The 24,485-nt window shown below is 44.7% G+C and overlaps 2 protein-coding genes across 3 annotated transcripts in view; one reads left to right on the forward strand and one right to left on the reverse strand.

Annotated features, from left to right (window-relative positions):
• The window catches only part of LOC126392032 (teashirt homolog 1-like), a 37,779-nt gene extending 17,713 nt beyond the window's left edge, over positions 1–20,066 (reverse strand). The window contains exons 1-2 of one of the 2 annotated variants that reach the window (XM_050047141.1): positions 19,864–20,066; positions 17,267–17,825 (exon numbers count right to left, since the gene is read on the reverse strand). In XM_050047141.1, the coding sequence (XP_049903098.1) occupies positions 17,267–17,306 (40 nt within the window). In that variant the 5' untranslated portion in view covers positions 17,307–17,825; positions 19,864–20,066. Of the gene's footprint in view, positions 1–17,266; positions 17,826–18,028; positions 18,511–19,863 lie in introns of those variants that run through there. The other variant, XM_050047140.1, reaches the window with a different exon arrangement.
• On the forward strand, positions 19,070–23,335 carry LOC126392036 (prostaglandin reductase 3-like). The gene is made up of 2 exons (XM_050047145.1): positions 19,070–19,682; positions 22,070–23,335. Exons 1-2 carry the CDS (start codon positions 19,399–19,401, stop codon positions 22,998–23,000), a joined length of 1,215 nt encoding a protein of 404 aa, XP_049903102.1. The 5' UTR covers positions 19,070–19,398; the 3' UTR covers positions 23,001–23,335.
• Positions 23,336–24,485: the final 1,150 nt, after the last annotated feature.

Here is a 24,485-nt window from a genome sequence, read left to right on the forward strand (position 1 = left end):
ACTATGGCTTTTTTATGACCGTTTTATGACGTACTAACACTTAACCAAAATTACAACAGTCGACAGTGATATTGCCTACGCAACACAAATATCATATTCTAGTTTTTCACTTAAGATTTGACAGTAATGAAATAGAGAGACAGTGTTTTACACTGATTGTACCTACACACGGCAGTTTAGCGATGGCTTCTGCTGGTGTATGGCAACACCACTTGGACAAACCACATGCAGAGCTGCAGCACACCGTAATATTAGAACCCATTCATACCGAAATCTGTTGAGTTTATTTAGGATTACGATTACATTTGCTAATGATTATTTAGGACAGCGGTGTGTGGTTGCCTGTTGTAGCACAGTAATTTTTTTCTTTGTTCTGTCCCCCAACATGTATTACAATTACTGCCTAGATACCCAGTGTACCGGAAAACTTTCTCTGTCAAATTTCTGCGTGACATATGGCTAACAGCTAAGATGGAAACCAACAGCTCTGCTAAAGCTACTGTAGCTTTGAAAACACCTTAAATGCTTTGAGGGTGGAGCTTGCATTGTCGTCATAGGAGCCAGAGGACAGAGACAGTGGGGGAAAAACAAGGCCTGAGCCTATAAATCCACCCCTCCAGTTTATTACCCAACATTAAAGGACATGTCACCCTCCTAAATCAGCAGGCCGAGAGGAGACAGCAGGGCTAAAACAGGGAGCATTTGCATGTTCCCTCAAACATTCCTGAGAGGTGAACAAACCGCTCGACCACCTACCTCCACTTATATCAACATCACAGTTCAAACAATTTGGGATTACGCACTGCGTGATGGATGCCATTCGGTTGCTGTCATGATGGATCTTTCTGAAGCAAAGTGAGCGTCTGGATACAAGGAGAAACTTTTGTGTCCTGTTATCAAGGTTTTTGTTTTTAGCTTTTTCCTGCAAACGGATTTAAACATCCAGCACCTGGTCAGGCGTCTGACCAGCTTTCCTACTTATTCATAGCTCCAAAAACAGCTTCACCTGGACAGTCGTACAGACAGTTTAATTATTTCAAATAACGCTAGATAAGAGTGTGTAGAATTAAAGAGGAAGCCACCAAGCTTAAAATTAGCCTTTCCCAATTGTCACCCTACTCAAAGAGAACCTGTTTTCTGGGAAAAAAAAAAAAAAAAAAATGTCATTGACGTGCAATCACATTCAAACACACTCGCCTGTCAGTTTATAACTCTCCTACTCTCACACACACACACACACACACACACACACAGTGACACACTTGCACCCGCACACACAGACCAAACGTTGTCCAACACACAAATAGACACCCACACATACACACTTTTTAAGCCCTCGCCTGGCATCAGCTGTCACACAACCTGTCTCGGAGAACTAAGCAGAGACAGACGCTGTCAACTTAGAGTGCCTCAAATGCCCACATCCAGCCAGGCAGAGGAGAAATCAAGCCTGTCTCCCAGTATAATTTGCGCTAATCCTTCATGGGAGATAGTAAAGTCTATGGCATATCTGCCTAATAGCATCAGTCACCGGCAGGTTCTAATCTCATATTTAGACCCATTTCCATCACGGACTGACGACAAAAGCACCAGCACAAAGTGTGATTACCTTCTTATTTTTTACATTTCTGCATGACTTGACTCCTGATAATGGCGGGGTGGGGGGGATTTTAAAAACATGAGAAGCGAAAACTTTGAGGTTCTTTTCTTAGTGGAGGAAGAAGAAAGTCATTTCAGGCAACTACAGACGACAGGTAGACAGAAAAGAAAAGAGGAGTAAAGTAAGTGGCGGACTGTATCGGGAGAGAAAAAGTGGAGGTAAAGAGAGTGAAAACCTTTCAGTCAAGAGCCTGCACACACTCAAACACTCACATTTACACATCCTTGCGCACACACACACACCCTCACACACTCTCATACACACTCTCCTTTTCAAAGCGTTTACAACCTGTGGTGTTTGTCCTGCTCTGCTGGCTGCTTTACCACGTGCATTTGAATGCCGACTGGAGTGCATCCCTCTCTTTCAGACAGCGCCATAAAAGACGACACACACAATGAGAGCTCTTTTCAGCCGAGTGGGGCTGCCTGGGGGTAGGGAAGCACCTCCAAAAACCGCCACGGCACTTCACAACTCTCAGGGCACAATGAGGTGCCGAGCCTTGATGAATAATAAGAGATTATTCATAAAGATGACAAACAGAACAGAAACAAACTATACAAGGTGCTGGGATGAAAAGTCCTTTAGCTGTAGCTTTTTCTTCTACAGAGTGTGTGTTGTCTGTGACTGTGTGTCTCCAAGAGTGACCTGGCGAAAGCAGGGAGACAAAAAGAAGGGGAGGTAGCGCAGGGATCCTAATGAAGCCGTAAATCAGAGTCCGATGAGAACAGGCTCTGAAGGAGGATCACATCACTGGAGATCAATGCAGACAGCTCCACACACACACACACACACACACACACAGACACTGACGAGAATAAAGACAAGAAACAGTCAGACGCAAGCACATGCCAGAATTCCCAAGCGAGGCCGACTTATGAAGGTACAAGCGAGTACATGAACATAAGCACACACATTCTACACACACACACTGTCATCTACAATCTATTAAAGTTCCTCCACGCTGTCCCCCGCAGAACCCACCCATGGGCTCAGGAGTCCCACCTCCTTGTTCAATCCCGCTCGTCTGAATAATATCGGCCGTGATGAATGGCGCCATAACTCTGATATCCACAATCAATCTCTGCTTTAAAGACACATCCATCTTCTGTAATGCTGAAGGTGGGGGGATGGAGGGTGGTGGGGTGCTCGCCTGACCTCCTAGTGGGCGGGTGAGGTATGGGGAGAAGGGGCTCAAGGGTGCCGACAGGGGAAGAAGGGGAGTCGGCCGGGGGGGGGGGGGGGGGGTGCACTGAGTGATGTCTGTCAGCTCACATCTGGCTGCAAAAATAAATGAGGCTTATGAAGACAAATGAAAAAGGGGCCGTCTTCCCGGTCCCCCACCTCCCTGACACACACTCAAACACACACAGACACACACCATGCACAGAGAGGATAGGACAAAGAGAGAGGAAGAAGCTGAATAAGAGCGGAGCCTAGGTTTTTTCTACGTCTCAAAGCTACTTCTCTCATTCTTGATCTCCTTATAAACACTGAAGTTGTTGAATACACACTTAGCATCAACAAGAGCTGAGTAGCCCGTAGGTGCCAAAATGTGCTTCAGAACTGTAGCAGAACTGTGTGAATAAGACTGTTTTGTCGTGCTTTAGCTAAACTTGGCTGCACGTTACAATCAATGAAAAGCTTTTACTGCTCAAGACGATTTTCTCGACGAGAAAAAAGGAAAACAAAGATATCAAAATGGCCACTGTAACTGAACCCTGAGTTCATACTTATGGCTGTGTGTTCAGAGGAGGGGGGACGGGAGGGTACTTAGTGGGCTGGGGAGGGGTTTAAAGAGTGAACTATCAATGACCTGTTAGAGAGGTCATCCCTCAGTGACACCGCCACTGAATATTCTTCTTAATGATGTACCATGTCTTTTAACCCCCGCAGACAAAGCAAGGAAACATTACACTGTCAGGAGGGCTCCCCCACAACTTTGTCTTTTCTTTCTCTTTTCCCCTCACTCACTCACTCACTCACTCACTCACTCACTCACTCTCTGTCTGCTCGCCACCTCATGCTGCCCTGAGTTGGATTTTTAATAATTAAACAGAGAACTTCACCCAAAGTTTTTCAGCCGTGTTGCCTGCTACAAGTAGAAATACACTCTGTTTAAGCTGGTATTAGAAAGCGAAAGTGAGCAAGTGGGCACAGTTTTCAAAGAAGACGCATGCTTGGAAGACAGATCAAAATTTTATGTATCTGAAATCCCTAGAATGCCTGGAGAAAAAGATGTCCCTCTACATACATTTTTATACGTCCTGACCTGTGGAAAGGTCCTTGCCTGGTTGCGTTGACTTCATTTTAAAAGACATAAAACTTTTATTTATTCACTGTGATATGGTAAGCCGATCTAGCTACTCAGTGGTAACACTGGTTGGGAATTATATGATTTAATTCAATATATTTCAAAATAAACTGAAGCTGATTTTACCTCTACTTTGGTCGCACTTGCTCACAAGAAATGTTCAACCAAATAAGATGTCGCTTGGTGGTGGACAAATGCTGCAAGAAGGCATTCTACAACCAAACAGGTCAAGGGGCAGATTACAGTGTTCTTAAAAGTCTAATCTGGCCATGGTGGAGGAAGGCAAGGGCACCCAGGTGAGATAGTTTATTGATTCTGCAAATGGCTGTGATGGAGTTAACCCCAGCAGGGGCCGACAATGGGGGTGGACGAAGGGTTGGGATGAAAGGTGAGCCGATGATGGATGAGAGGAAGCTGGAAATGGAGTGCGTGCGGTGAGGTAAGACATTAACACAAAAAAAGTTGTAGATAGGCATGCCATGACTGGACTGACACCGCTTGCTATTGTAACTGACACGTTGGTTACAACAGGCGTTCCTGTGTACAAGCTGTTCTGCAACGTAATGCGTTCTTAAGCGGGCCCCGAGCGTTCAGTGCCGTGACCCCGCAGACCTCCGACTGGGGCCCGACCAGCCGGGAAAGCTGTAATCTCTCTGTCAAACAACTCTTCAGTAGCAGGTATGAAGAGTGTGTGTGTGCATGTGTGTGCATATAAATGTTTCCAGACCACGAGGAGATAAAATGAATAAAAATGATGGCAAAATAAGAGAGGTACGTGGAGAGAGTTAACAGCTATGTTCTATTACGGCTATAATAATAATCAGACAGATAAAGACTGTCTTTAGCCAGATCAGAAACAGGAAGACAAACAAGTTCCTATCCAGGAGGAGCATGACACACACACACACACACACACACACACACACACATAGACACACACATTTCATTAATCCAAGTTGCTGCATTAAATACCTCTCTGTACCAAAACGTTAGGACTAAAGTATCATTTATTATATCATCATATGGTGATAATTTTATGAATGACTTTAACAAATCCGTCCAGGTTGTTGAACTGTTAGCTTGAAGGGTTTTATGCTTTTTAAATGTGATTTATTATTTCAGATTTTCAGAAGTTGGACTGACACTGGCTTTAAGGTAAAGCAAGTGCCTGTATTCAGTGGAGCAACCCTACGTAGACAAACACACACTCACACTTACATACGTACACACTCGGCAGCAGTGTGTGAGTACAGGGAAGACAGAAAACATTACAGAGCCCTTTTTTTGGCACCAGGCAAAGTGAGCAGGGAGGGTGGAGGTGGTCGGAGCGGGTGGGGGCAGAGAGGAGAGAAAACGAGGAGGAGAGTGAACGGCTGGGGCGGGCTGAGGGAGTAGAGATGAGGGAGGGAGGGAGGGAAGGAGGGAGGGTTGAGCGTTGGAATGAACTCTCTCAGGCTTTGTGGTGCACGTTTCCCAAGGCCCCCGCCTGGCCCCTTTGATAAATGACACATGTCATTCTGTCAGCTTGTGACACTGCAGCTGGGAGGCCCTGTGATGTATGGCTCTGCTGAAAAAGGAAATCAACTTTTTTCCCTTCTCTCTCTCTCTCTCCCCCCTGTTTCTGTCTCCCTCACTCTTCCCTTCTTTCTCCCTCCCCTCTTCCCTCAGCCCAGGCTGAGTGCATGGCCTTTTTATATGAGGATTTAGGTTTCCTCTGGTCCAGTAAGCTCCCACCTCCTCCTCCTCCTCGCACCCCCCTACAGCGATAGACAGGCATGCATGCAGCCAGGTTGCGGCTGGTTTGTTCTCCCGTACACACACACTCGCAGTGACGCAGCTATTATGATCGTGTACAAAGCCGTAACCCGAGGAAAAGGGGGCAACGCCACCTTGGAGGTGGATCCAGGATTTATGGCGAAAAGCCGAGGAAGTAAACAAAGTATGCACTCTTTAGTAGGCGGGGGGGGCAGGTGGAGAGGGAGGGGGGAAAGATTCCGGTTGGGCAGGATGGCTGGTGTCTCCCACTGGGTCATCTGTCATCCATGTGTCTGACTGGAGGACGAGCACACACAGCTCTGGAAACATCGAGCATACACACACACACTCCCACAGGAACTGGGATGAACTAAGAAAAGTATGCCACACACACGCACACACACACACCAACACTTACGCGGGCACATACTGTACAGATGCAGGCAGATAAATATTCACACTCCAAAAGAGATTTCAGAGCAAATACCCGCACTATCAATCTTCAAACAGTGGGAAAAAAAATGAAAACAAAGACGCGATGAGATTTTATTTCACAGGGCAAATGAGTCTAGCCAATGAGCTGCTCCCGTGAGGCCTGCCCTAACCCTCCCTTCCTGGCAGATTAGCCTATCACGGCATCCCATTGACCCCTCCACTCCATGCACCGCCCACGCAATGGGTGAGCCAGCATAAAGAAGACCAATCTCTCTCTTTCCCGTTTTTTTTTTCTCGTCTGCACACACACTTTCTTACTCTCTCTCTAATCATATCCTGGTTCTTTCACTTCCTCACTCGACCCCCCCCCCCCCACCTCCCTCTGTCTCTCCCTACATCCCTCCTCCCTCTAGTTTCTCTCTCAACGGCTGACCTGTTATCAGCGCTCTGGAGATTTAACGGCCAAAAAAAAAAAAAAACAGCCGAGCGTGAGTCAGGCGTGACGGAGGGACGTTTCCCAGTGTCGCCTCTCAATCTTCATGTGATCTCACACACACACATATTCACTCACCACTACGAGAGAAACACATTGATTTAGAATCAAGCAAATGTCCAAATATCATCACCGGCGGTTACTCAGTTCCGGTCGGGTTAAATCACGGTGAGGTGATGGATGTGTTGGTATGAAATCACAGGAATGAGGAACAGGATTTCAGGCCATTCAGCGGGGCTGCATACACACTAATGAGTAAGAGTTCACTATGTGTTGCTATGGGGACCAGGGCTACTTTGACTAAAGGAGAGCAAAAGAGCGAGAGACACAGAAAGACACAGGGAGCAGAGAAAAAAGAAAACAGCATGAAAAGGAAGGAGAAGTTGGTGAGGATCCAAAAGACAAAGATGGAAAAAAGGAGTCGGGTCAGAAATATTAATACATTTGTTTATCAATATTTAGCATTTATTAAATATGACCCACAGGTCCATTATGATGGATATATTTCATCACCTTTATTACTAAAAGGTTACACAACTCTGTTGTCTAAGATAAGCTATTTTAACTGTATTTAATAGTGATGCAGTAAACAAATATTTTTAGTGCTATTATTATTATCATTGCTATTATTATTATTGGCTTATTGGCTTAGAGCATTTTAGCATCATATAATTCTGGTTGAAACAGAAACTATTTGGAATTTTTGGTGCCATGAAAATTGTCAAATTAATACCATGCAGCATTACAAATATCAGCTATCTGCACCTTCCAGCACCGAAACATTGATACCCGCTGTAAAGGGCTTGTGTCTGTTTGAACCTAAAAGGAATATAATGTCAGGCGAGGAGGAGAGAAACTGAGCCAGAGAGAGGGAGAGAGATCAAACCAAACCCGCAAAGAAGTGCAGCAATCGTCCGGACTGCGGCCACCTGGGGGTCACGACCTGCCTTCGACCCCTTCAGATGTGCACTCAGGGTGGTGGGTGTGTGTGCATGGGAGTGGGGGGGTGCACAAGGCATCATTAGGGCTGAGTGATGAGCGGTGGCCATGTCTGACGACTGCAGGGTAGAGCTCCACTGCAGGAGCGACACTGCATTTATAAATGCCAGAAGGCCTTCACAATGCTGTCAACAGCACCAGTGCAACAACTGTGTGTACGTGTGTGTGGTTAGAGGAGGGGGGTGGAGGGTAGGGGGGGTGAACCACCACTGGTATGAGCCCCCCCCTGTTAACAAGCTGCCTCTGTGACCCACAGGATATTGCTATACACATGTAGACAACAAACACATTGAAGACACACAGCGCTGCCGCCACTGGAAGAGCATTCCTCCCGCTAATGTCCATCTACATGAATAGTGTAGCCACTGTAGCCATTTTGTTTTTGTTTAGTCTCCTTCTTGCCCAAAGTTTGAGCAGTTTGATTTTCTCTTTTAATCACAGCTGGAGGAGAGGAAGAAAGAGGCATGAGGAAATGAAGGAAGTGATATGACAAGAAGGGCAGTGTGTGTGTGGAGGCGGGTTCCTGGGAGTGTGTTGTTGTATGTGTGCGCGAGAAGGCAGCAGTGTTGGACTCCAAGGTCAGCCGATAAACACCACATTCACAAGTCAAGAGCGGAGGAAGGTGTAGAAACCCGCAACCTCCCATCTACCCCAACTCCTCCGATCCTAGCCGAGCATTCGCCTCAATTAATCACTGGAATTGTTACACCATGGTAATACCAAAAACAATCTCCATGATCACACGCACAAACAAAATTTCAAATTGCTATCATCCATCTCACCTGCCCCCGTTAAAGGCACGGGGAGGGGAGGGGCAGTGGTGGATGGGTGAACCATTCATTGGCCTCCCTCTCGCTCTCCGTTCTAAAGGCCTGGCCAGTGAAATGATGGTGAAAAATTAACGGCAGGCAGCCAAACAAGTAAAGGCGCCAGGGCGAGGGGATCAATGCGTGGCATCCGCGGCGGGAGCAGCTATGTAAAACACTTGCCTTAAGTCAGCCGCATCCGGTTAATATTTAATCCCTCCATCCATCTCCACAAAGAGCGTTTCCCTTTTAGCTTTAGCTACCGTTTACTTTGATTACACACAACCGTTTGGGGTGGCTGGGATAGGGTGGGNAAGTAAAAAAAAAAAAAAAAAAAAAAGGTGATGCAGAATGAAGCTCCGAAAAAACAAACCGAATTTCACTCCGAGGGGGTTGCCTTATTTAAAACAAGAGATATGCAAATAAAGCAGGAGTAGCGAAATAACACTGATATTATCTTCCCCGGTTATTTTCTGTGGCAAATGATTTCTAGGGAGGAAATCCAAAACTGTAACTCCCAAGTGAACATGCAAATCCATCTGTGTATTCCTGGGGAGCCTTCTGCGCTCACTCTCATGTTGCTTTTTCGCGTTGCTGTTTTTGCTTCCTCCTTCCGATTGAAGCTTCTCATGTTTATTCTGCGCCGGCACTGAAAACTGCATTTATTACAGACACCAAGTAATAACTGCACAGTGTCAACAGCGTGGCACACAAGCGGATAATAACTTTAAAATTCATAGAACACATGTGCATGTGAGGGTAAATTATATGGTGTATAATTAGAAATAAAGGTATGTAACACTAAACTTTATGTCTCCCTCTTTATGACTAACACACATACACACTGGCCAATGAAATCGCAGTCTCACACACGATGCTTTCTATTACACTTTAATAATTAAAGGGAAATTAAACTGCATGCCACCGCACTGATTTAAACCCCTCAAAATTGAGAAAATATGGCAAATGGAGAACACACACGCTTGAATTTCCTTTTTTTTTTTTTTTCGCTGAAAAGCCAGAAGCCTGCCGACCCCAAAATGTGTTTGTCAGCCAGCGGGTTTACTGGAAGGCAGCCTTCGAGATGGGCAATGGCAACTGTTCATTTTCTCACTCATTGACCTCAACTCCCCACTTTACAATGTGGAATAAAAGCCGCCCTGTATTAGCCAACACAGTGAGTAACAAGGGAACCAGAATCTAGGTTACTGTGGTGCCGCTGCTGAGCAAAAGGTGAACACACCACACACTGTGTTCAAATGCACCCAGACACAAACACAGAGCAGGGACGTAATGAAGGGGCCATTTAACCTGTAGAATGGAGTTAAACACTGTACTGCGTCCTGATCTAAATCTTTAGAAATGAGCGTTATTAAATGGCACAATGAAATGAAGTTAAATCATCAGTTTTTGGATGCGTGCGTCATCGCATTTTTCTGATCATTTTTAGTTACCTGATAGCAGAGCAAGATCCAAACAGCAGATCACAGTTAGTACGGCTACAAATGGACAAAACTGGACACTCATCCACCTACAGACACATCAGCATGATCGCCCAGCTATTGATCAGTGAGCCTCTGCCGCTGGCCGCCGTTTCAAAAGGGGGAAGAGAACCGGGGCTGCAGGGCCTGTGACAACACTGACAAGGGTAAAGTGTTATTTCGCTCGCACGCCGACAGCTGGACAAGGGGGTGGGAGGGTTGGAGAGGGGGGTGGTGTTGTAGGGAGGCAGGGAGGGAGGGGGGCATTCGGCCGGCCGGGCAGTAATTCTTAATTGACACCTGTCAGGATAATGGCGGCAGTCACAGCTGTTGCAGGAGAATTTGTCCATCGTCCCGTTCATCTGTCAGCTCTAATACCCATCCTAAAAGCTGCCCCCCCTCCCTTCCCTCCCTCCAACAACATCCCACCACCTTGCCATCCATCCACCCACATAGACCCCCACCCACTAACACCATCTTCTTTGATACTGCTGCTGGACTAAACACTGGTGCCCGCTGCCATCATCGAACATCCACTCTTCCCATCTTCCTCAATTGCCAAACCTGTTTCATTACGTTGCTCTACGCGCTCAAACCATGTTGAGATGATTAAGGATTTGGCGAAAAGCAGCTCCAAAAAATCAAGAATGCACAGTTAAAGTCTTTCGCTCCTTCCCCTCATTTGTTTCCCTTCCCTCAGCTTTTCATTTCCCCGACGATCTCCTTTCTAACTTTGTCTGATGAGGTACAACCAGCGGGGGGAAAAAAGGAGCACAGTTTAAAAAAGAAAAAAACAAACATTTTTTTCATCCACCGTTTTTCATTCACCCCCACCACCACCAGCACTTCTCTCTCTTTTCTCTTTGCTTTTGAGTGGCAAAGAACGAGTATTTATCCAGAAGAGAGGGGGATGTGAGATGAGAAACATGCTGGAGAGGGGAAAAGAGCAAGAAATAAAGGGAGAGGGAGTGCCGAGAAATGAGAGGAGAGATGAGAGGTACGTGAAAGAGACAGAGAGAGAGAAAGAGAGAGAGGTAGAGAGGCATAAAGGAAGAAGAGACGGAGGAGAGGGAGGAGTGCGCAGGGGTTGGGTGTCCCTGGATAGGGCTTTTGCTCTTCTGTAGTGGGCCCATCTCGTTTGTCTTGTTTGTTTGTTGGCATCAAAGAGCTGCCTCTCACTCCCCCTGCTAACTGATGTAATGAGTGGGTAAGCTACATGTTTTTTTTTTTTTTCCTGCGCCGAGGAATTCAAATACTTATTAGACAAAATATTCTGTAATTGCTCATCTTTTATTGATAGAAGTAACATGTTAAATTTGGCTCTAGCAGACTTTCCCATAGCCTCTCGAGGAGGCACGGCACTGATCAAGAGAGCAAATTTACCCTCGGCAAATGTAATACTTTACTTAAGAAAATTTGAGATGTCAATTTTTGTGCCTTAAATGTTGTACGACTACTTCTCTTGAACGCTTCCCCTCTTATCTTCCTCATGTCTTAAATTATGTGCCGGAGAAGAAGCAAAAAAAAAAATAAAAACACAACATACGAACAAATTTTCATTAATGAGCTCTTAAGCTGTACATCCCCACTGTGGAGCCTTAACAAAATGTAATTACTCAGCACAACACAAATATTACATAGTAATTAAGCACACTTAACAAAGAGCTGGTAACAGCAGCAGCACGCCGTTTATCAAAGCTTTGAGTCCAATCTGAATTTCACGAAAGTAACAAAAAAAAACGAGTTTGTTATGCTGCTGCAACATTGAAAAATGAGAACAAAAATTCTTTATTTGGGGGAAATTGTTTTTCTATGGCAGTCAGGAGTAAGACTGCTTGTCAGCCCAGTCCCAGAGGGCTGCTTTCTATCTGTTTCAGACTTGATTTTCTCAGACTTGGGATTTTTCTTTTTTTTCTTTTTTGGATCCCATGACTTGCTGCTGTTTTTATGTGCTGCAAGGCAGGCAACAAAGCACATCTGGCTGCTTTAATGATATGATTTCCCATCATACTAAGCCACCTCCATTATGACCTCCCACAGAGACATGCTGGCTGCACTTAAGCATTAGGTGTAGGTGTGTGTGTGTGTATGTATCTGTCTGTCTGTCAGTCTGACTGTCTGTGTTTATGGTTGACGGTGTGTGTGTGTATGTGTGTGTGTGTGTGTGTGTGTGTGTGTGTGTGTGTGTGTGTACACACTGCTAGTGATGGTAGCAGCGTGCCCTGAGGGCAGCTTTTGTTGAGAATGCCCCGGAAAGAATTAGAAAGAAAGAAAGAGAAAGAGACAAGGAGGGGTGTTATTGCTATGGTGTGAAATATATCCTTATCTTTGTGAGCAGAAAAAGCTTAACACACGCTGCTTAAACCTTGCTAATACCTTCCATTTGATTATATTAGAAATTCACTGATAATCAATACTAAGAAAAAACCTTTCATGTTGATCTTGGAGCTGTGATGTAAATGGGAATGTAAGAATTTTCTGTGTGCAAAAGGACTGTGTCTGCAAGGATAATAAACATAGCTAATGCATGTAACTAAGAAACAACTACCACACACACAGACACACACACAAACACAGGGGCACTTGTGGTGACTCGAGGCATTAGAAGAGCGAGCTGAGCATGTTTGACCTTTGACTGCCTCAAATCCCTGATGTAAATTTAACTAATAGTTTCGGAGGGTGGCGCAGGAGCAAAAGTGGCTATCGACGAGGTCGATCGATGCCACCTGCTAACGACACCACCGCTCCAATTAGCGTAACCTCTAGCCGAGTCCGACCGCCAAACACACACACACGCTAAAGGGAATGCCCAGGAAACATACAGCACAACTGAATGGGTGGAGGGAATAAAACTGGCCACTGTGGATCAATACGTGTTCCTGCTCTGTGCAATATCCCTCGTTTTGATTGGGAATAGGGAACAGATATGACAGTCAGAAGTGAGAAATATGTGGAGCTGCTGTTAGAGGTTGTTTTCGTGCTCCGGTGGGGGAACTGAGAGGGGATCTGAAGGCAGGCCCTGCTAAAGAGGATGACTAACACGGCGTGGTTACCGTTACACTCGTTCAAGTTATTCATTCCAGGAAAACTAACACCGGTCAGTGCTAAGCTACAAACACACACGCTCTCTTCGCCTCTGTCTCTCTCCCCCTCTCTAACTCTCAAACACACACAAACACACACACTTTTTTCATTGAATTCTAACATAAACTCCTCATTTCTCAGAAGCTATGGAGCCTTTAAGCCATCGGATGTAATAAGCCGCTCCAACTTTCAGGCCAAAGACACTAGTTCCTTTGCTGAAAAGCAACTTTTTTTTTTATCAAAACATGACTGTTCTAATTCTCAGGAAGGAGGGTGGTTGCAGATCCGGCAACATTAAAAGTAAAAATAAAAAAAACACACCTAGAGGCTATACACTGCTGCACTCCTCAGGACGTTGGTGCAGACAGAAGGGGTGGGGGGGCCACATAAATCTCAGCATGCTGATTATTTCGAGGGGAGAATATCACATAACAGCATCGTCAAGTAAGAGCACAAAGGTCGCTGTGTAATCTTAGCTACCCCGGGCATGCAAAATCATTAATCCCTGGGCACTGTGATTCTCCAGCTCGGAAATAAACTGGAGGCCTTCAGCGAGGCGGCTCCAGCACCGAGCTGGGAGGACGCTCAGCCAAAGTACGTGGAGACCGTGTTATGATGTGTTGGTGATTTACTAGCAGGGGCTGCAACACATGCAAAAGTGTAAAAACATCAACTGGGTGTCTGCATTTTAAAAAACGGTCCCTGGGATTAGTTTGGAGTGCTGATACATCAAGTGGTTAGAACAGGCCTGAGCTGTGACATTAATATAAAAATAAATAAATCTCTCGCAACAGTTTGAAAAATTTCCAGCCTCACATTCCAGCCGAAAACAAGGGGAAACTTTAAGAAAGCGCGCCGCTACTTCGACACGAAAATTAAGCCCGGTAATTGAAGGGGTTGGAATGAAAACAAAGGAACGAGACAGTCGAAAATAAAAAGAGAGGGAAAGGTTGCGATGTGCTGTAGCTGGTCTGACTTGCTTATTACAAGGTTATAAGAGTGGCGGGGGCGGGGGTGGGGTGAGGGCTTACCGAGGTCATTAACTGGCATTGTCTCCTGACGTGATTAGTCAGGTAGCAAAGTCCATTTGTCACCTGCACAGGCAAATTGAGTTGGTGCTGCACTAGGGGCTATGGGGACTGTATAATATCAACTTGATTACATCAAGGCAGCTGCGGACTTGACACCTTACTGAATTTGTCAGCATTAATCGTTAGGGCCTGTCACAAATCCATCAGCTCCACAGATAATTAGGGCTCTCTCTAATGAAGCCAACGGGAAGCAACCTTACCCCCACCGCCACCCTCCCATACCCACACACACACACACACACACACACACACACACACACAGTCTCTTATAATTAACCATCGTGGCTCCACAGAAACAAGAGCGACTATCTTATGTGCTCTTCCTCCACGTCTTCCTCCTGTAAGACTATCTAAGCCTGCCTTGGATGAAAGACGGCGTCACTCTGTTTTATTGTTCCAGCCTTCCCTCCTGTCCCCCCCCTCACCCTTAAATCCAGTAGTTTAATGACGAGGTGAGGCTACAAGTGTAATAACACACACAGGATTGTGCATCTGTGCACAATAAAATGCATATTGGAAAGACGAAAATATACATGTACTTTTTTTACACACTCTGTACTGCAGGTTTTCAGGCTTTCTTTCCATCTCAGCTTTACCACTTGGATTTCTAACTATACATGGATTCTTAAATAAAACTATGAGAAGATAACAAGTGTAATGAAAGCTACATATTGTCTGAAAAAATCCTTTTGTCCTTGTGGCCATTTTCTGTGAATCTTAACCCTACACACACACACACGTACACACACACACACACACACTTTGAAATATTACTTGAGAAAAGCGTGTTTAAAAAATGACTCTTTGAAAAACTAAATGTAATTTTGTGTCAGAATCAGAATTGTCTTTATGTATATGTAAGATCTGTTTTAAAATTGATCAGAATTTTTAAGAAATTTTAAAATTTAAGGAATACAAAAATTCAGTTGTTGCTACACGACCATGACAGACATTTAATTAGAACCTGCCCTCATTATCTAAAAATAAAATTTGTACAACTGATTGTTCAACTCAAAGACATCCACAATTATGGTTTTCGCCATCTTTGGTGTTGTGGAAAATTTTGTGCCAGATTTGTGGCCTTCAAACACTAAAATAAACATTACATAACAAATAATATTCTCCCAAAAAAAGGGTACAAGGTGAGAAAAAAAGAAACCTGTCGAGACAAGTCTGCTATTGTTGTTTTAATTGTCTGAGCTCTTATTTCCATGCTCCATGTCCCACCATGAGCAATTTCCTCTCTGAGTAGCAGCACAGAGAGGAAGCCACAGGTCAGTACCAGCTCCCAGTGGAGCATCAGGCTAGCCTAGTGTGTGTGTGTGTGTGTGTGTGTGTGTGTGTGTGTGTGTGTGTTGGTTATTTGTTGCTACTGGGAGCATGGAGTGGAGGGCGTTATCTCTGACCGACTGTCATGTTCATGGAAGAATGGAAAACATCCCGTCTGCCAAGCTGTGATTGACCATTACAACCCATGATGCGCATGGCACTCAGTGGACAGTGTAATGGATCAATGGTGTGTGTGTGTGTGTGTGTGTGTGAGAGAGAAAGAGTGTGTGAGCGTGGTGGGAGAAGGGGAGGGAAGGGAGGGGTCACAGCGATGTCATGTTTTCATGCCTCCATCTACATGCAGAAACCTAACAGAAGTCACTCTGCTCCCACTATGGCCGACTCTTTCCAGTAGGCTATTTCGCCAAAACATAAACCGAAACACACACACACACACACACACACACACTGAGGAAAGTAAAGTGAGGCTCAATATCTAAATCTGAATCCTGTTTTGCAGCGTAGGCCACGTGAAAAGCGCTTTGCTAGAAAAGGCAAGGAAGAAAGAGAGAATTCGACAGCGAGCACCGGTTGAATGTTCTCCATCCTACACTCCTTCTCATCCTCCTCCTCATCCTCATCACCACCACAACCACCACCATCATCACCAGCTCCCTGCTTAAAATGATAAAACCTGCTGAGTTCAAAGTCTTCGTCGGCTGGCCCTCCTGTTCGACCCGCTTTGCACCTCATATTTCAAAATCTCTTTAAAATTCTGTAACTGTCTTTTGTTCACTCCAGTTGTTAATGCCTAACTTCAAAGGCTCGGCCTCATTAGCACAGAGGTAGAAACCCCTGTCACTCATTTACATTTGTTTAAAGGCTGCAGGGAGACGAGAGGAAAAAGGGGGGAGTCCAAATCCAAACCACTAGAAGTCAACCTTGTCGGTCCTCTGCCAAGACCTGGTTTTATCAGTTGGTCACATTGCAAACATTATACTCCCCTCCAGCAGTGGATATTGATTTCATTACTGGACTGATTCTTACAGTGAATGTGGGGTGAATTTGGATGGGAACGTGTGAAAAAAAACTCAACGTATGTCTCTGAAGAAAAAGCATTCAAACACCTGATTAAAAAAAGGAGTGTTTGGGCTGATTTTCCCTGTGATCTATCCAACATACAGGCCGTGCTGTCATCTGCTTTTAGTACCTTCCCCTGGAAATAAAACGAGTTGAATTTCCACCCTATTTTACAACTTTTTATGCGTTTCAGTTTCTGGTTGAGACAACAGGAGGGTGGTGTGTTCGAGTGGCTAAAGCTACCAGAGGCATGCCTGTCTTCATGGAAGGATTTATTGATGTTTATCAGGGATGAATAGATCAAAGACTGCCACATGACAGGCGATCAATCACGCATCAAATCAAGGATGGCAATCCTCTAATAAAACTGAAAGAAAGGGAAAAACCGGCTCTCACCAGTTTTCTCCCCCTTCTTTCCCAGTCAATTATTCATCATTACTCACTCTTGAACCTCAAAAGCTCCCTTTTATCCCCATAACATGCCATTTAGTTTATCTCACCATTCTTAAGAGAACTTTCCTGGCAAAGGAGGGATAAAAAAAATCTCAAAGTGGCATTGCGCAGATATGTGCGTCATTTGCGCAATTAGACACATTTAAAACACAAGTGTGGGTCAGGGGTTGAGCTGCGCGCTGTGTTAATAACACAACAAATTAAATTTAAACAGTTGTAAAATAAATCTCAGCATGCAGCACAGCTAAACAATGTGATGTGAGAGGCGATATTTTCATTTGGCTGTTGTAAATAAAAACTAGTTGGCTACTGGGATGGGAAATGGTCGTTATGGAGGGGCGGGTTATACCTGCTGATCGCCGCGGCTCTTGCTGCTTTCTCCTCGGCATAGTGACCGTCACTTTCCACGGTGCTTCTCATGCAGGAATTACAAACAAATCAAGTCTATCAGTTTTGGAAAATCATCCCGTTTTTCGGGGGAAGGGGGTTTGATCTCGGAGCTGTCTTCTTTTCAAACTGGCTGCTCTTTTTTGGACTTAATAGCTGGGTCGGCTTCGACAATGAGCACGAATATTACGAAGGGATTCGGCCAGCTCCTGACACCTTCATGTCCATCAAAGATCATCTTCCTTCATGTCTCTTATGGCAGGGTAAAAAAAAGAAGCAGCAGCAGCGACAAAGCACCTTGAAACCCAAGTTTTAAGTTCACTCCCCCTGGAAAAAAAATCTCCCCAATCTCCAGTGCTGTTTGGAGGGGGGCGATACTTTGCTGCGCCTTTTACGCACACCAAAACTAAAAAATAAATAAACTCTGGCGGTAACAAAACAAATAAGTCCCGTGTGAGCGCAGCGCACAGCTCTGATAAGTAATGTATCCTTGTGTTTCCTTCTCTTCTTCTGCCAGAGACCTGAAAGAGAGAAAGGGGAGAGGAGAAAATAGATAGACAGGCATTAGATGGGTTAATGTCAGTCCCGTCACCACCACGCCACCTCAGCCCGGATCCAGCCTCACCAGTCCGGCGGAGACTTTTTCTTTCCTCCCTCCCCTCCTTCCCTCTTTCTCTCCCATTGAAAAAAAAACACAATAAACGGGGCTTTCTCTCTTACTTACGTTTTTAAGAGTCGTGGAAATAATTTCCACCGCTCATCTCATCGCATCTTGGACATAGTCGGGTTTTTTGGAGGGGTGGCTGATGCGGTGGAGAGGATATCACTTGAGAGAGAGGGGAAACAAACAAGACGCAGGCGCATCCAAGCTTCGCCAACAACAGATCAGATCGACATGGACTAAAATATTTGTCTCTTAGAAAAGCAAAAAAGAGGGGGGAAAAACTCCAGGGACTGATCCGAGGTCTCCCAAAAAAGAAAAAATGGAAACGCGGTGGATCCAGAAGCTGTTTCAGACAGTCTCAACTGATAGACAGACGCATCGAGTGGCTTTTCCTGCTACATTTTTACTCCTCCCCTCTCCACAAGCGTCACCCCTGACAGAGGAGCCTACCTGTCAATCTTTTTAATTGTCTTGTTTTCCCCCCTCTCTCTCTCCTTCTCCCTTTGCTTTAAAAAATCCCAAACCTCCGACAAAGGAAAGGATCCATTCGGAACTTACCGGGAGATCAACTGAAAGCAAACTTATAAACATGCATCGCAAACCACAACAAGTCCCACTGTGTTAGTATGAGCCTCTTACAACTTAAATGTCATCTTTAGCGCATAAAAGCGTGGCAACTGACACAGCACGAGTTAGAGGTCTCCCACAGGGGGTGGGACGAGGGTTCAATGGTCCAATATGTTGTGATAATAGTGATACATGATTTTTGAATGGCCAGAAAATGACAGTCAGATGATCACACATAAATGAAACGTGCATGGAGACAGGAATGCAAACAACACACTCCTAAATTTCGCTGATCCACGCTTTGGTTACAGGTGTACATGTGGGTGCAAACATGTTTCGGCAGCAGCCCCCCCTCCCCCCCTCCGAGTCAAAACGCGAATTAAACTGGATCGCAATGGCACAACACGCGGTGTGATTTATATGTGTACATGTTTGAAAGGATCCGGCGGGGTTGGTGTTGGTTTTCGTGGGAGGAAAACGGGCTGAGGATACGTTAGGAGACGAGGATTGATTTGTTTCACCTTACTAGGAAGTGAGTGTTGTGTCCGGGAAGGGGAGGGACTCCGACAACAAGTCTGGGGCGCTGCTGTGCTACTTACAAGGCTGCACCAGTGCAACGTTTTAATCCTAAATACTCGATTCTAGTGCTTGTTGTTTTTGTGCGTAACAAACAGAGGCGTGCTGCAAAGCATCGCGGCTTTTATTTTTGTTTCAAGGCGCGTTTAGCGCGGCGCTGCCCGGCCCGGCCTGCACGCTTTGCAGAGGGGGGATAAGCCTATAGCGCAAGCTAATGGCAGCCGGGCTCATTGCTGCCATAAAACGTACGTCAAGTTTGTCCGTGAACTTTGTCACATTTCGGAGCCATGTCCAGCCTACTGCTGGTGAGACACGGAAGGAGAGCGGTGTCGGTAATCGGCAAGGGGCGCAGAGGCACCGACGCACTTTCAGGAGTTCATCCGGTTGCGCGGCGCTTCATCATAGATATGTCCTACTCAGCGCACTTCATGGATTTTAAAGGATCCTCCATACCGAGCAGTATGAGAAAGCTGGTCGGGAACAAGCTTAGTCCTAATTTCAGAGAGGCCGCTTCTCTGCAAACCGTCGCGGTTCCGACACCCGGAGACGCGGACTTGCTCGTCAGAAATCGGTAAGTTGTTGTTTTTGAAAGGTGAGGCACAAACAGACACCGGGCTGCTGCTGCTCTCTCCCTGCGCGCTCGGAATAGCAATAGGTGACCCAAAGCGTGTCATGAGTCTATCAGTGGAGCATTATTTGATGCCGATCTATCACAGTAATGTTGAGAAGTTGTATAAAGGGGCTGCGCTTACCTCGATTTACCCATGTCCAGCACCTGCGATCATCATCATCATCATCACAAGATGGCAAAATACGTGAGGAATAAGCGCTGTACTGTAATTCCAAGTTCCGCCCTCTCTGCATTTGTCTATCAATCCATCTCGGCATCTCTCTCTCCCTCTCCCTCTCTTTCCCTCTCTCTCTCTCTCTCTCTGTCCTCCTGTCTCTCTACGTCACCAAACTGCAAACAGAAAGTCATGGGGGGTGGGTGGGTGGGGGGGATCAGACTGGCATCAGGAGATGGAGATGATGGAGAAGGAGATGCAGTGTTACATGGCGCGGGAATTGCAGCATCATTTCTCTCATTCTCTCTCAGCAGCAGAGAGTGTGTTCACAGTTAGGGGAGAGTAAAGGCACCTGAAGTCAGTTTCCATGCCTCCTGTACCATCACACTCACTACATGATTATTATATAAACTGATAAACTACACGCAAGGTGGAAAAAAGCATAAGTTAATGCTCTTTTGGAACATTTCTGTTTCTATTTCTGATTCCAGCCGGAGGTAATATCTTACCCTAATTTTGATTTACTACTATATAACCGACTGTATGTGTTCCTGATCTGATTTCAAATGTTATATTAGCCTCACACAAATACACCTCAGGGTTTGCTGTGCTATTTACTGCCAATAAAATATATATTTTTCATCAGATTGGGTGCAACACATAGTGCATTAGTGTCTTATTGCCTTGACAGAGATCGGTTGCGTAAGACCTTTGACTGTTAGGTTGCCTGTACTAGTGATGCGTCACAGTCCTGGGATCAGTGAAGATGTTTTAACTTCAAGAAAAATAAATATATTTGTTTGTCGTATTGTCCAAATTGAGAACCACTTATTCCATATTGCACAGCGTCAGTGCAATTCTAATGAAACATTGCGTGAAAAAGTGTAAAATGATGAATTTAGAGTGAGAAACTGATCATTGCAAAGATCACGACTGCAGTGAAAGAGGTGGACTGCTTTGTATGAAAGAAATAAAACAATTTCATTAGTAGATGTTACTGATGATATCAGTGATGCTGGTCTTTGCAACATACAGTCCTGTGCGCTCCAGAGTGCTCGGCACCTCCACACCTCCATGTCATTTTGAGTAAGTCTATACAAATACATGACCTACACATGAAAGACAGAGGTGGTATCAAATTGCATGAAGTGCTTTTTGACCTGGATCATCATGAGTCCAGTATTCCACATTTTCTTTTAATTATTTTTGATCAGAATGCCCCTAAAACAAATAATTTACATACGTTTGATTGTCAGCTATGCTAGAAATAAATAATACAGGCCTTGAAACGGTAAAATTTCATGTAGTATTTCTTCCAAGTGTTGCATATGTGTATCAATAATACCTATCATGTTTTAATATTTGATGGTAGTGTTGGTTTTTACAGTTTGCTGTGCACTATGTCATTTTATCGTATTGGCGAATGCTGTGTTATTAGATTTAAACAAAGGTGCATATGTGAACAGACTTTACTGCTACAATTATCAGCTCATTTTAATTATTAAACTCAAATGGCTCAGTGTTTTTGCAATCGTATCTTTGATGGTCACATATTTCCTGTGAGGACACTGATTCTATAGATGTAAAGTAGTCAAATGAAGGTGTTTTATTCTATCACTGTGACCCATCTTTAAGCCACAGAGGCATTATCTACAAGCTCAAAGTACACGTGTGACATGCACAGTAATGAGGCACAGCATGCGTGCCGCTATAAAAGACAGTAAATGATTTATTTATACATTCCCCTCTCACATATTTGTTCCCAACATGTTACCAAAGTAAGATGAAAACGGCCGTCTCCGTGTTGAGGCAAGAAGCAACTATCTAAGATTTTAAAAGTGCAGTTTGTTGTGGGTGTCTCTGAAGACAATGAATCATGACATCATGCAATGTGTTTTGTGATACAAGCCTTTCCCTGTCAACGCAGGACTGTTCTCCTCCAAAGAAAAGGGAATCATTGCCAAAACAAACCAGAGTGTTTGTGCCCCGTGCAGACATGTCTAGAGAAGGAAGTTGAAGTCTTGACCTTCAGAGAGAATTCAGGAAATGTGCGCTCGCACTAATGACCGCATAAAAGCTTTTATACATGATTGTGAATACATGTGCATTTTATTCACAACTAACTGCTTTATTTTCTCACCTTTAATCCACTTTTTTTCTGTTTGTGTTTCAGTTTTGTGGGAGTCAACGCTTCTGATATTAATTACTCAGCAGGCCGTTACGACCCCTCAGTGAAGCCCCCCTTTGATGTTGGTTTTGAAGGTATTGGTGAGGTTGTCGGCCTCGGCCTTAGTGCCAGCTCCCGTTTCACCGTCGGGGACACTGTGGCCTACTTCAGCAGTGGTGCGTTTGCCGAGTACACAGTGGTGCCAGCCAAGGAAAGTGTGCCTGTGCCTGCAGTGAAGCCAGAGTTCCTCACCCTGCTGGTCAGCGGCTCCACGGCCTACATCGCCTTGAAACGTCTGGGCGACCTGGCCAAAGGTGAGACGGTCCTGGTCACGGCGGCTGCGGGTGGAACGGGACAGTTTGCCGTGCAGTTTGCCAAACAGGCCGGTTGCCATGTGATCGGAACCTGTTCATCCAACGAGAAAGCGGGCTTCCTCAAATCCATCGGCTGCGACCGGCCGATCAACTACACCAAAGAAGACCTGGCTAAGACGCTGAGGAAGGAGTACCCACAAGGCGTAGACGTGGTGTACGAGTCAGTTGGAGGCAGCCTCTTAGAACTGGCAGTGAACTGTTTGGCCAACAAGGGCCGGCTGATAGTGATCGGCTTCATCTCGGGGTACCAGACTGCATCAGGGATCCCACCCTTCAAAGGGGGAAACCTTCCGGTCAAGCTGCTCCAGAAGTCGGCCAGCATGCGAGGTTTCTTCCTGCCCCACTTTCTCAGTGACTACAGGGAGGCTCTGGGTAGCATGATGCAGATGTTTGCAAAGGGGAAGCTAGTGTGTGAGGTGGATTTGGGGGATTTGGCACAGGAGGGGAGGTTCATAGGCTTGGAGTCAATCTTCCGGGCTGTGGACTACATGTATGCTGGCAAAAACCTGGGCAAGGTGGTGGTGGAAGTGGCACCACCCCCTGTTAGCAACAGTAAGCTGTGATTTCACTGATTGTTAATGTACTAAAAAAATCATACTTGAACATCTGAGCTTTAATTATTTTTTATAGAGATTATGTTCTTTATTTTTGTCAGATGATCTATACAACACTCTTAAGTCTACACACTGCTTCTACAAATAAACAAAATGAGCCACTTATTTTCTGTTATCATGATTTTGGAAATGATGCAATACAAAGGTATTTTTTTTATTATTTGTGTGAGGCTGTACGTCATTTGTAATTATTGATTTAATATGAATAAATATTAACATTAACTAATAACTACGTACTGATGATCATATTGGAGAAATATTCTGATTAAAACTCAGAAACAGTACACTCTGTTTCCACCCAGAAAGTATTTTTTCCTAATCTTGTGTGCCCACCTTCTGGTACAAGTCCACCTCCAAAATTAATTTAGACCAGCTGCCATAATGTGCTTGCTTTTAGCACTCTCGGGCACTTTATCTACCATAAATGTTTTATGATAGACTTCATTGTTTTTCTAATGGGGGCTTACATTGGTATGTGCTTGTCAAAAGTGAGTGCTGCTCCAGGTGTGCTTGGTATTTTACCGCCTGTTTGTGGCTGACAGAAACGGCATTCACACAATCAATCTTTTCATTCACATGCCCCGAAGCTGCACATAATAAAAAAAAATTAGCCCAGCTAACCAGGAGTTGGACTAGAAAATGCCATTACTTTTCCACACTGCAAGTGAAAAAAAAACACTCATAGTGAATGTATTGTGAAATGCCCTTTGACATTTTTTTTTTTCATTTCCATTTTGTTTTGTATTTAATTAAGTTTTGGGAAACAAGAAACGAAACAGCACAGCGTAGGTTGGGAAGTTTACTCACATGGCAGATAATTTCTACATAAAGAAATACTGATTAATATTGTTATATAAAAGATAGGACTTGAAAGATAAGTATTTACCACGACTTGAAAAGCCTTAATAGGTGAAAAGTTTCCAAGATTTCTTAAAAAGCAAGAAGCAGAAAAGAGCTCCCGTATGTCGAAGCAGTCCATGTTGTATTAATGTACAGTATGTAGTCTAAAACAAACACCTGTTCCTACCTGGCAGGGAGGGCTGTAGTGTTCATGCACTGTGAACATGTTATTTCCTCATCCAGGTGGCCACTCAAAATATAACCCAGTGTGAAATACGTTACAGGTGTGACCCCAGCATGCAAAGCTGCTACCTTCACCAGACGGTGCAGGAAATCAGAAACACACCAGGCCAAGGCCATTTTACATCCATAGTGTAGGAAGTGAGAACAGCACTGTTAGTCTTAGACATAGACAGTTAACAGTTTCAGGTTTAGTTACAGTGATTACTGATGTTTGATGTCATATAATATCTGTCTTGTACAGATTTTTTTTTTTTTTTTTTTGATTGGGGATAGTTATCAAAATAGAACAAATTGTGGTGGGCATTAACTAAAAACAATGAAAATATTAAAGTACCATTTTTGAGTTTTGAC

This window comes from Epinephelus moara, chromosome 6 (genome assembly GCF_006386435.1).
Source record: "Epinephelus moara isolate mb chromosome 6, YSFRI_EMoa_1.0, whole genome shotgun sequence".
NCBI lineage: Eukaryota > Metazoa > Chordata > Actinopteri > Perciformes > Serranidae > Epinephelus > Epinephelus moara.